This window comes from Rhinoraja longicauda, chromosome 6 (assembly GCF_053455715.1).
Source record: "Rhinoraja longicauda isolate Sanriku21f chromosome 6, sRhiLon1.1, whole genome shotgun sequence".
In the NCBI taxonomy this organism is placed as follows: Eukaryota; Metazoa; Chordata; class Chondrichthyes; order Rajiformes; family Arhynchobatidae; genus Rhinoraja; species Rhinoraja longicauda.
The window spans coordinates 50,917,152-50,930,422 of record NC_135958.1 but is presented as its reverse complement, the minus strand read 5'-3'; the positions used below and the strand labels follow the sequence as shown (position 1 = coordinate 50,930,422).

The window sequence follows — 13,271 nt, the reverse complement described above, 5'->3', positions numbered from 1 at the left end:
ATCTGGACATGAAAGGTGCAAGTTAATGTCTAACTTGATGGGCCTAGATAGAGTAAATAGGAAACACCTACTTTCTTGGGCAAAGGGGTCTAAAACCAGGAGGCATAGATTTCAAGTAATTGGTAGGAGATCATGGAAAAAAAAGGAAGATATGAGTCCTAGGATTAATGGAGATGAAAACCTGTGTCACATTTAAACAGTTCGGGTTTGTAGGATAATTGGCCTCTGTAAATTGCCCCTCGTGTGTAGGGAGTAGATGCGAAACTGGGATAAGATAAAAATAGTGTCAATGGGTGGTCATTGCTCGGCGTGGGTTCAGTGGGCCGAAGGGCTTGTTTCCATGAAGTATCTTTAAATCAATCAATACTTGCATGTACTTGGAAGGCTGTTACCTGCAGGGCAATGGACCTAGGGTTGGAAGTAGGGTTGCCAACTGTCCCGTATTAGCCGGGACATCCCGTAGTTTGGACTAAATTGGTTTGTCCCGTACGGGACTGCCCTTGTCCAGTATTAGGCCCAGGAGGCGCTGTAGGCCCGGGGAATGCTTTAGGCCCGGACGCTGTAGGTCCGGGACGGTGCAGGTCCAGACATTGCAGGTCTGGACAGTGTAGGTCCGGAGGCCTGGGCGCCATCTAACGGAGGTTGCGTAGCAACCCGCCTCCCGGCCCGGGCGGCCGCCATTGGTGGAGCGGGAGCACATAGCCGCTGGCTGGGTGAGGTCACGTGGGGCACGGGGCGGTGACGTCACCTTGTCCCTTATTTGGGAGTGAGATAGTTGGCAACCCTAGCTGGAAGGCATGATTATGTTGGGTAGCTCTTCCTCGACCAGCAAGAGACAATGACATCGCTGGATCACATTTTTAAAATATAACAACATGAAGTTAAGAAAGGAAAAATAGCAGACTATAGATTTTCACAATTTTAGGTTACGATAAAGGCTTGACAATCAACAGAATTTTTCAGGCGTAGTTATCATTGTTGTGAGGAAAAGGAGTAGTTAATTGGTAAAATATTTCAACTGTGATCTTACTAGCTGCCGGAATCCAGAAAAATTAATCCATAAAAGTTATTAAATGGGGTCAACATTATCTAATGCACAACGTTGGAAGCTCTTAAACACAACTATTCTCGATAAATTAAAAAGTAGTCACTTCACACTGTCCCTTGTATCTTTTAATAATTCCAATAAGGTCCATACCTAATGAACTAAGTTGATAAACCATGTACTATTTTGAAAGCAGAATTGCCAAGCACAGATTGTCAAAACATATTAAAAATGTAGTATGTTAAAATAAAAGTTTGCCTATTTTCAACAAAATTTTCTTATCAAGGTACATACAGCTCTATTAACGTATCTGTTAGATTTATGCCTAGTGCCTGTTAATAAATGATAAACTGAATATTAACTGGATGTTGTAAACAATTTTGTACTCACTTCTCAGGAGTAATGAGCTGATGATGAGTCTGCACCAATAGTATCGTTAGTTCCATCAAACTTGTCATGGCAGCTTCGCGTACCCTGTCAAAAATGATCAAACTTGGACTGAACTCTGAATAACATTCACCTACTTCAGAACTGATTCAGAAACAACAGTGAAGGGTGAGATTAATCCCATTAACTATCTGAAACAACCAAGCTCATAGATGCCAATCTCATGAAGTTGTGTGAAATATACCACTAAACAAACTTGACAAAAAAACTTGAAATACCAGCTTAGAATTGTAGACTTATGACATGTGACAAGTATATAGAGAAACTGAGTGAAAGCACTTGTCAAACGGTAATCATTCTTCACAAAACTAGATGAAATTAAAATCACTGCCGAGGTCTGAAGGACGAAAAAAATGAATGTACCGGAGATATTATCCAAGATCTCAGAGCACGGAACTTTTATTTTGATGTATTTCCTTGAAAATTCACATCAAATCACACTTCTTCGCATCAAGAGACAAGAGCAAAAGCATAGATACGCCAGTGAAACATGCTGCCTTCATCACACTACTGGGCTGTTAAGTAGCCAACTCCAGATGATTAGGTCATTTTTATTTATTTCTATAATTTAAAGGTATTTGAGCAAACTTTGCTATTTGAGTCATTTGATTATTTAAATCTATTTGAATAGTTTTTTAACGTCTACATATATTGTTTAATATGTAGAGACACAAAAAGAAACGTTCAAGGGCTTGGACAGATCAGCTGTCAAACAACATCAGGACAGACCAGGGGCAGAACCTTAAGATCCGTTTCAAAACCTAGTTGGCATTCAAGCTTCTCCCCCTCCACCCCTCACCCCTGCCACTCCCCCAATGAATTCCATTCAACTTCAGCAGCCAGGCCAAGAGAACGATTCAATCAGTGCACCACATGAACTGCTGCCATAGGTCCAGGGGGAGCTTCGCTAAGCTCAATACACACCATTAACTTGTAAGTAAGGGCCGCCTCCAACCTCAGTGTTTAGACCTATCATTAAGGCAGGGGTTATGCATGACATAATGATATCAGCGGGACAGGCAGCATCTCTGGAGACGAGGAATGGGTGGCCTTTTGGGTTGGGACCCTTCTTCACGATCCGAAACGTCACCCATTCCTTTTCTCCAGAGATGCTGCCTGTCCCGCTGAGTTACTCCAGCATTATCAATGGGGTCAGTGTGGAGAGAGTGTCCAGCTTCAAGTTTCTGGGCACTCACATTTCGGAGGACCGAACATGGTCCACTAACACTGCTGCGCTGGTCAAGAAGGCACAGCAACGATTGTTCTACCTAAGAACACTGAAGAAGTCTGGTCTACCCCAACAGCTGCTGATGACATTCTACTGCTGCACCATAGAGAGCATCCTAACACATGGCATCCCTATGTGGTATCTCAGCTACACGGAGGCAGAGAGGAAAGCTCTTCAGTGGGTAGTCCATAGAGCTCAGAAGACTATCGGAACACAGCTACCAGCCTTGGAGAGCATCTACAACACACGATGCCTCAGAAAAGCCACCAGCATTCACAAAGACTCCTCACACCACTGCAATAGTCTGTTCGAACTTCTACCATCGGGCAGACGCTACAAGGCCTTCTACGCCCGCACCTCCAGACTCAGGAACAGCTTCGTCCCCAGGGCCATAGCTGCTATGAACCGGTCCTGCTGAGCCGGATGGTCACATCGCACAGTGATCCGGCACAGATCTACTTGCACCTTATTCTGTTTTAAAACTGTTTCAAATTTGTTTCATTGGGTTGTTTAAATTAATACTGACTAGCTAATTAAATTATTGCATTGTATGGGAGGCGCATTCCCAATCTCGTTGTACCCATGTACAATGACAATAAAGATATATTGTATTGAATTGTGTAGGTTCAGCAGGTTAATTCCTGGGATGGCGGGACTGTCATATGATGAAAGAATGGATTGACTGGGCTTGTATTCACTGGAATTTAGAAGGATGAGAGGGGGTCTTATAGGAAACATATAAAATTCTTAAGGGATTGGACAGTCTAGATGCAAGAAAAAATGTTCCCGATGTTGGGGGAGTCAAGAACCAGGGGTCATAGTTTAAGAATAAGGAGTAGGCCATTAAGGACTGAGATGAGCAAAAACGTTTTCACCCGGAGTGTTGTGGAATGCTCTGCCACAGAAGGCAGTGGAGGCCAATTCACTGGACGTATTCAAGAGACAGTTAGATATAGTTCTTAGTGCTAATGGAATCAAGGGATATGGGGGAAAATGCAGGAACGGGGTACTGATTTTGGATGATCAGCCATGATCATATTGAATGGCGGTGCTGGTTCGAAGGGCCGAATGGCCTATTCCTGCACCTATTTTCTATGTTTCTATGTTGTTGGAGATGTGGTCATTCAAACAAGAGGAGGGCAACCCACCACACTCTTGCAATATATTTGGCAGATGATGGAAAGGCTTTGGGCATCAGGAGGCACGTTATACACTGGAGAATATCCGTCTGTTCTTGTAGCCATAGCCACGGTCCAGTCAAATGTTCAGTCCGTGGGGATCCTCAGAAAATGTATTGTGTCGGGCATCAGTATGAATGCCAAGTGGAAATTATTAGACTCACTTTTTGGAGATGATTATTCACTCATACTCGTGTGAAGCAAATAAAAATGACCACATTATCCCTAATACAGTTTCTTTCGAGCTGTTATCAGGTAACTGAACTATCCTCTCACCAACTGGAGAGCGGTCCTGAGCTACCATGTAACTCATTGGGGACTCTTAAGACTATCTGTAATCGGACTTTAACCGTAAACCAAGCGTTATTCCCTTATCCTGCATCTATACACCTTGATTGTAATCACGTATAGTCTTTCCGCTGACTGGATAGCATGCACCAAAACAAGAATCTCACTGTTCCTCAGTGCACATGACAATAAACTAAACTACAATGTTTTCCAGGTCTTTAAGCTGCTGAACACCAAAGTTGCTTCATCAAAGTTGTGAATGAATTAAGGTCAGTGGAATGATAAACAAATATCTCCACTTACAAAAGTCATGACGGACACAATCCATCACTTTTATCTGCAGACATCTTAGGTGGTAAGAGGTCACGAACTATCAAGGTATACGCAGAAGCATCAAAGTCTGAAGAAGGGTCTCGATCCGAAAAGTCACCCATTCCTTCTCTCCTGAGATGCTGCCTGACCTGCTGAGTTACTCCAGCATTTTGTGAATAAATACCTTCGATTTGTACCAGCATCTGCAGTTATTTTCTTACAAAGACAGTGCTATATCATTTTCCTTCCCACTCATCTGAATAACCTATCATAATAATAATAATAATATTCATTTATTGTCATTGCAACGAGTACAACGAAATTAAAAAATAGCCAATCCTGACGGTGTGTACAAACATATATGCAATAAATGCAAAAACAAATAAATACATAAATACAATTATATTAAGTACAAGATTTTTTAACGGTGTTGCCTAGTGCAAAGGTAGTGTTCAGTTCTCGTATGGCCCTGGGGTAAAAACTGTTCTTAAGTCTGTTTGTTCGGGATTTGATCGACCTGAAACGTCGACCAGAGGGCAGATGAACAAACAGACGGTGGCCGGGGTGGGATGGATCTTTTATTATTTTGCCTGCTCTACTGAGGCAGCGTAGGCTGAACAGGTGCTCCAGGGAGGGCAGTGAGCAGCCGATGATCTTCTGGGCCGTCGTGATGACCCTCTGAAGGGCCTTCCTGTCCTTTTCTGAGCAGCTGGCATACCATGTGGTTATACAGTATGCCAGCACACTCTCGATGGAGCAGCGATAGAAGGACAACATGAGCTTCTCCTGCAGGTTGGTTTTCCTGAGGATCCTCAGGAAGTGGAGTCTCTGCTGTGCCTTCTTTACTGTGGTGATGGTGTTGGTAGACCAGGTAAGATCCTCTGCGATGTGCGTGCCCAGGAACCTGAAAGCGGGTACCCTTTCCACACAGACCCCATTGATGTAGAGTGGGTCGTAATCTACACTGGTTTTTCTAAAGTCAATTATAAGTTCCTTTGTTTTGGAGGAGTTCAGGACCAGATTGTTCACTGAACACCATGCTGCCAGCCTTTGGATTTCATCCCTATAGGCTGTCTCATCTCCTCCTGAGATGAGTCCAACCACAGTCGTGTCATCCGCGAACTTGATGATGGTGTTGGTGGGATGGGTGGGGGCGCAGTCGTGAGTGTAGAGGGAGTAAAGGATGGGGCTCAACACACAGCCCTGTGGTGAGCCGGTGCTCAGTGTAATGGTGGAGGAGAGGTGAGGGCCTATTTTGACGGTCTGGGGGCGGTTGGTCAGGAAGTCCTTGATCCATTGGCAGATGGTTTGGGAAAATCCAAGGTCGGAAAGTTTGGTGACCAGTCTGCTCGGGATGACCGTGTTAAAGGCAGAGCTGAAGTCGAGGAAGAGCATCCTCACATAGCTCCCCTGGTGTTCAAGGTGGGTCAGTGCAGTGTGAAGAGCAGTGTCATATCATATCATATCATATATATACAGCCGGAAACAGGCCTTTTCGGCCCTCCAAGTCCGTGCCGCCCAGTGATCCCCGCACATTAACACTATCCTACACCCACTAGGGACAATTTTTTACATTTACCCAGCCAATTAACCTACATACCTGTACGTCTATGTCGATGGCATCCCCTGTAGACCTATTTGCTCTGTAGGCAAACTGGTGTGGGTCGAAGGTGGGTGGGAGGCTGGCTTTGATGTGCTGCAGGACCAGTCTCTCGAAGCACTTTGTGATGACCGGTGTGAGTGCTACCGGACGGTAGTCATTCTGTTTTCCACCTGAGAAGACCATTAAATCAGACTGCCTTCACTGACAGAATCCTCCTGTATTGCAGCATCTCCGTCAAGCTGCATAATAATGTCTTCATCCTAAATGGTATTTCCTGCTGTCTTATTGCGAATGGATTATTCTATTCAATTTACTTTTTCTGACCTGTTCCCGTATACCTTGTCAACATTTCATCAATAATAATAAAATCTGCTGCTTCTTTCCTATATTTTTGTGAAAGTTATTTGAATCATTTGTCATAATTTGAAGGATTGTCTCTGGCACATTTATATTGTAAAAGAATATCCAACTGCCAGAATAGGACAAAAGAAAACCCAATTAACTGTACAGAAAAGGAGCCATTGACCTACAATGCCCGTGCTGGCCAAAATAAAGCACTATTTTACTTTATCCTAATTCCCAGTACTCCATTCAAACTGTTTCATCATTAAAACTGTTAGCTGATTCAACAATGCCAAAAGCATACTGTTACTGAAAAAAACAGGCAAATGCCAATATACAATAATGACTCTTAGGTTAAAATCTTACATTTGTTCTCATGAACTTGGACTTTATGTCTTATTGCTCTCCTACAAAGATTACTGAACCTTTCAATGTGGTGTACAAAAAGCTAAGGAATAGGGCTTCGACATTAGTCATGAAAGAGAAATAGAAAAACTTGGTAAAAATCAAAGCATCTTTAGTCTTCCTCTTGACACTTGTAGATTTTGTTTGACCTGCATAACTGTTATCTTCACTTATCTGAGTGAAGAAAGTCTTTCACACACTTACAAATGTAGGGAGTTCTGGAGAAGGAGGTTGCACTTAAACATTATCTATCTGTGCTTTTCATGGACCTGCTGTAAAGTTTAGAATTGTATATTATCTTCTGTTTCCATTTTTTCTATCTCGTTTTCCCTTTTTTACTTACAAATTCCTTTACTATGGAGGTAGCAAGTTATTAGTTATAATTCATTAAATTGAGTTATAAAGTTACCGGTATTCAAATATCTTGTTCAAGTATTTAAATTAATTTCCTGTTTTTACCCTGTTCATTTTTTACTAAATTGTACTTTCACATTCAATTATTCATATGCCCAAAATAATTTACAATTTGTCCCTTCAGTATCGTTGGTGTAATAAATCAACTGACTGCCAGCTGTGTTTCTCAGGTTGATCTGTGCTTTTCTTAATGGGACTTGTACCAAGTGAAGTTTCTCATCTGGTGCAATATTCATCTGAACCTGTGAAACTCTGCCGTGCACAAATTACCTGTCTTATTTGCCTCAACATTAATGATGCCCACATTTCCAGGCAAACACTGAGAATATGAGGATCTCTGGGACGTTTGGTAGTTGTGATAACATTAATCAAATATTGATCTCGCTCCATGTTCATCCACAAAAGTGTAAATAATTAACTCATTTAAAAAGATGAGACTTGGACAGCTCATTAAGGGAATCGAATCCAGTGTTCAGTTATAACGCTTATGTTCAGTATGGTTTTTACATAGTCATGCATCTGAGACACAAGGTTAGTAAGTAATTCTTTCTTTACTGTGTCAGTTTAGCTGAGGACCTACTTAGCTGAACAATACCAAGAGTTGATGAGTTAGCCTTCAGCATTTCTGGCTCACCTAGTGACAGAAACACATCTCATATCATCTCAAATTATTCCGTCCTGAAAGGTAAATAAACAAGTCTAATTTTCCACTCCTGTATCACATTCATCTAAGAGGAGACATCAAGAACAAAGAGCTATTGCATTAACTATTCTACCTAAAGCATTGTCACCGTGCCAAGCATTAATGGGCAATGTGCTGAATGATGTACAACAGAAACAGCAGAGAGGGAGTAACAAGTAGTAGCTCTGAAGGTCATATTGCATTATCCCCTGAACAATTAATTTTGGATCCCTTACTCAATATAACTTCCTTGGCCTGTACAGTTGCATTCACTCCGAAGGGGAAAGAGCACAAGCGACAGAACATAGCTTGGAGCACAAGTAAGGTGTAAGTGAAAATTCCAATGTAACTCCAAATTAACTATAAAGATTATTAGAGAAGTAATCAAGTGTGAGTTTCATCGGAAATTGATTTGTTTTTTTACATTAAAACTAAGGCAAAACTTTTCTAAATATGTTCTCACATTTGAGTATTTTGCCATGCATAATGCTGTAGCCTAATTATACCTTAGTACAAGATATAGTGAAATAACTAGGCAGACAATAAATTAATGTCTCAATCTGTGACATACATTTCAATTTGGGGACGCGCGCGTATTTTTCTAATGAGAAGTCAACTTAACACTTCTCAATTATTTTAAACCTTTGCAAATTTTAATTCCTAACATTTCCTCCCCAATCATCTTTCAAAGATACATGTGAATGCACAATTCACCAGCTAGCCTGTCAAGTCATGAAGAAAATCCCAGTCAAATTTGATTCACTATGCTTGTATTTTCAGAAAGCCTTTGATAAGGTCCCACATAGGAGATTAGTGGGCAAGATTAGAGCACATGGTATTGGGGGTAGGGTGCTGACATGGATAGAAAATTGGTTGGCAGACAGGAAACAAAGAGTAGGGATTAACGGGTCCCTTTCAGAATGGCAGGCAGTGACTAGTGGGGTACCGCAAGGCTCGGTGCTGCGACCGCAGCTATTTACAATATACATTAATGACTTGGATGAAGGGATTAAAAGTAACATTAGCAAATTTGCGGATGACACAAAGCTGGGTGGCAGTGTGAACTGTGAGGAGGATGAGGATGCAGGGTGACTTGGACAGGTTGTGTAAGTGGGCAGATGCATGGCAGATGCAGTTTAATGTGGATAAATGTGAGGTTATCCACCTTGGTGGTAAGAACAGGAAGGCAGATTATTATCTGAATGGTGTCAAGTTAGGAAATGGGGAAGTACAAAGAGATCTGGGTGTCCTTGTTCATCAGTCACTTAAAGTTAGCATGCAGGTACAGCAAGCAGTGAAGAAAGCCAATGGAATGTTGGCCTTCATTACAAGAGGAGTTGAGTATAGGAGCAAAGAGGTCCATCTGCAGTTGTACAGGGCCCTAGTGAGACCACACCTGGAGTACTGTTTGCAGTTTTGGTTTCCAAATTAGAGGAAGGATATTCCTGCTATTGAGGGTGTGCAGCGTAGGTTCACTAGGTTAATTCCCGGAATGGCCGGACTGTCGTATGTTGAAAGACTAGAGCGACTAGGCTTGTATAAGCTGGAATTTAGAAGGATGAGAGGGGATCTTATTGAAAGATATAAGATTATTAAGGGATTAGATACGTTAGAAGCAGGAAACATGTTCCCAATGTTAGGGGAGACCACAACCAGAGCCACAGTTTAAGAATAATCATCTCCGCCATTTAGAACGGAGATGAAGAAAAACTTTTTCAGCCAGAGAGCTGTAAATCTGTGGAATTCTCTGCCTCAGAAAGCAGTGGACGCCGATTCTTTGGATGCTTTCAAGAGAGAGCTAGATAGAGCTCTTAAAGATAGCAGAGTCAGGAGGTATGGGGAGAAGGCAAGAACAGGGTACTGATTGTGAATGATCAGCCATGATCACATTGAATGGCGGTGCTGGCTCGAAGGGCCAAATGGCCTACTCCTGCACCTATTGTCTATTGTCTATTTTTCAAGACGAATTGCTGAATAAGGATTAGGGATGGACACACTGGATAATTCTGCATTCTGTAATGCATTTCCAGTATGAGGACTAGGATATTTCAATGTAAGAAAATAACTGCAGATGCTGGTACAAATCGAAGGTATTTATTTCACAAAATGCTGGAGTAACTCAGCAGGTCAGGCAGCATCTCAGGAGAGAAGGAATGGGTGATGTTTCGGGTCGAGACGGGTCTGAAGAAGGGTCTTGACCCGAAACGTCACCCATTCCTTCTCTCCTGAGATGCTGCCTGACCTGCTGAGTTACTCCAGCATTTTGTGAAATAAATACTAAGGACATTTCAATGATCACTTATCAGAAAAGACGCTCTCTTGGTTGTTTACTTCAACCTCTCGCTACTTTAACCACCTGAGTCATTTACAATGTATTCTTAAAAGATGTCTTTATTTAGAGCTAAGATGATTCTATAAACGACTAATTCCATTTCATGCCAGTGGATGGTGCTATTATGCTGTAAAGAGTAAGCAGCAGTTTAAAATTGGGGCATCATACTGATGCAGATTAAGTCATGTGATATCATCTCTTCCTGTAATCTATAAAAAATATTTTAATGATAATGCATACCATTTACACTAAAAATAAGACGACTGGATTTCTCTGACAATACGTGATATATGTTTTTTTCATTCCAGCTTTTCTTTTAAATGCCAATAAACCAAATACTACAAAACATTAATTTGTTGGTAGACTGACAATCCATTTTGTCACACTTTATAAAACCCTTCTCAAAGCCAATTGAAAGTTAACATGGTGTCAGATTAGGAGAAGGGGAGGTGCAATGAGACCTGGGTGTGCTTGTACATCAGTCATTAAAAGTAAGCATGCAGGTTGAGCAGGCAGTGAAGAAAGCCAATGGCATGTTGGCCTTCATTGCGAGAGGATTTGAGTTGAGGAGCAAGGAGGTCCTACTGCAGTTGTACAGGGCCCTGATGAGACCGCACCTGGAGTATTGTGTGCAATTTTGGTCTCCTAGTTTGAGGAAGGATATTATTGCTATTGCGGGAGTGTAGCGTAGGTTCACCAGATTAATTCCCAGGATGGCGGGACTGACGTATGATGAAAGAATGGATCAGCTGGGCTTGAATTCGCTGGAATTTAGAAGGATGAAAAAGGATCTTATAAAAAACATAAAATTCTTAGAGGACTGGACAGGGTAGATGCAGGAAAAGTGTTCCCGATGTTGGGGGAGTCCAGAACCAGGGGTCACAGTTTAAGAATAAGGGTAGGCCATTTGGGACTGAGATGAGGAAAAACGTTTTCATCCAGAGAGTTGTGAATTTGTGAAATTCTCTGCCACAGAAGGCCGATGTGTTCAAGAGATAGTTAGATATAGCTCTTAGGGCTAAGGGAATCAAGGGATATGGGGAAAAAGCTGGAACGAGGAACTGATTTTGGATGATCAGCCATGATCATATTGAAGGGCCGAATGGCCTACTCCTGTACCTGCTTTCTATGTTTCTATGTTCTTAATACATTTAGGGCGGCACGGTGGCAAAGTGGTAGAGTTGCTGCCTTACAGCGCTTGCAGCACCAGAGACCCGGGTTCCATCCAATTACGGGTGCTGTCTGTACGGAGTTGGTACATTCTCCCCGTGACCTGCGTGGGTTGTCTCTGAGATCTTTGGTTTCCTCCCACACTCCAAAGACGTACAGGTTTGTAGGTTAATTGGCTTGGGTTTGTATACTTGGTATAACTGTAAATTGTCCCTATTGTGTGCAGGGTTGTGTTAACGTACGGGGATTGCTGGCCAGTGCGGACTCGGTGGGCTGAAGGGCCTGTTTCCACCCTGTATCTCTAAACTAAGCTAAACTAAACTGATTCAATGCTATTGTTTCCTATTTGTTATTAAAGCTATCATTATTGAAGCTAATATTACTGACATTATAGCAGTGCACTGAGAGAAAAGTACAAAGTAATCAAGCAAAATCAACATGATTCTGAGAAAGATAAATCATATTTGACTAATTTATTGGAGTTATTTGAAGAAGTAACAGGTTTTGGATAAAGAGGAATACATAATGTGCAGGAAGGAACTGCAGATGCTTGCTTACACCGAAGATAGACACAAAACGCTGGAGTAACTCAACAGGCAGACAGCTTCTATGGAGAGAAGGAATGGGTGACGTTTTGGGTCTCGGCCCTTCTTCAGACAAAGAAGTGTGTCGACCCGAAACATCATCCATTCCTTCTTCCAGGGATGCTGCCTGTCCTGCTGAGTTACTCCAGCATTTTGTGTCTATCTTCAGTGGATATACATCCCCCCCCCCCCCCCCCCCCAAGATTTCTAAAAATCCATTTGGTAAGGTGCTACATTAAAAGGTAATTGCAGAAAATAAAAAGTGCATGTTGTAGGTGGAATCATATTGGTTGGAAGATTGTCTGGTTAACAGAAACAAAATCCAGGTGCTAATGCACACTTTTCCATTTGCAAAATATAATGAAAGATGTGCCATAGGGCTCAGGACTGAGGCTTCAATGTTTTCAACTGACTTTGATGAAGGTATTATTTTCTAATGACTCAAAGACAGGTAGGAAAAAATAGGTTACATGGAGTGCAATGAAGAAAATTGTGAAATTGTTGATTTTGGCAGGAACATTTTAAAAAGCATATCACCTAAATGTTGCGCTATTGGAAAGCTTTGACGTGCTGTTTGTGTCTTCTTATTTAAGGAAGAATCATAATGTGCTCGTAAAATTTCAAAGAAGATTTATGAGACTGCTACCTGGAAAGGCCAGGTTGCCTCATGAAAGGTTGGACAGGCTCGGCATGTATCTGACAATAGGTGCAGGAGGAGGCCATTAGGCCCTTCGAGCCAGCACCACCATTCAATGTGATCATGGCTGATCATTCTCAATCAGTACCCCGTTCCTGCCTTCTCTCCATACCCCCTGACTCCGCTATCCTTAAGAGCTCTATCTAGCTCTCTCTTGAATGCATTCAGAGAATTGGCCTCCACTGCCTTCTGAGGCAGTGAATTCCACAGATTTACAACTCTCTGACCGAAAAAGTTTTTCCTCATCTCCGTTCTAAATGGCCTACCCCTTATTCTTAAACTGTGGCCCCTGGTTCTGGACTCCCCCAACATTGAGAACATGTTTCCTGCCTCTAACGTGTCCAACCCCTTAATAATCTTATATGTTTCTATAAGATCCCCTCTCATCCTTCTAAATTCCAGTGTATACAAGCCTAGCCGCTCCAATCTTTCAACATATGACAGTCCCGCCATTCCGGGAATTAACCTAGTAAACCTACGCTGCACGCCCTCAATAGCAAGAATATCCTTCCTCAAATTTGGAGACCAAAACTGCACACAGTAC

At 42.1% G+C, this 13,271-nt stretch overlaps 1 protein-coding gene across 1 annotated transcript in view; it reads right to left on the bottom strand.

Annotated features, from left to right (window-relative positions):
• Window positions 1-13,271, bottom strand: part of tbcd (tubulin folding cofactor D) — a 238,705-nt gene that overhangs the window by 26,431 nt on the left and 199,003 nt on the right. The window contains exon 30 of the mRNA XM_078400951.1: window positions 1,436-1,519. Coding sequence (XP_078257077.1) covers window positions 1,436-1,519 — 84 coding nt within the window. The remainder of the gene's footprint in view (window positions 1-1,435; window positions 1,520-13,271) is intronic.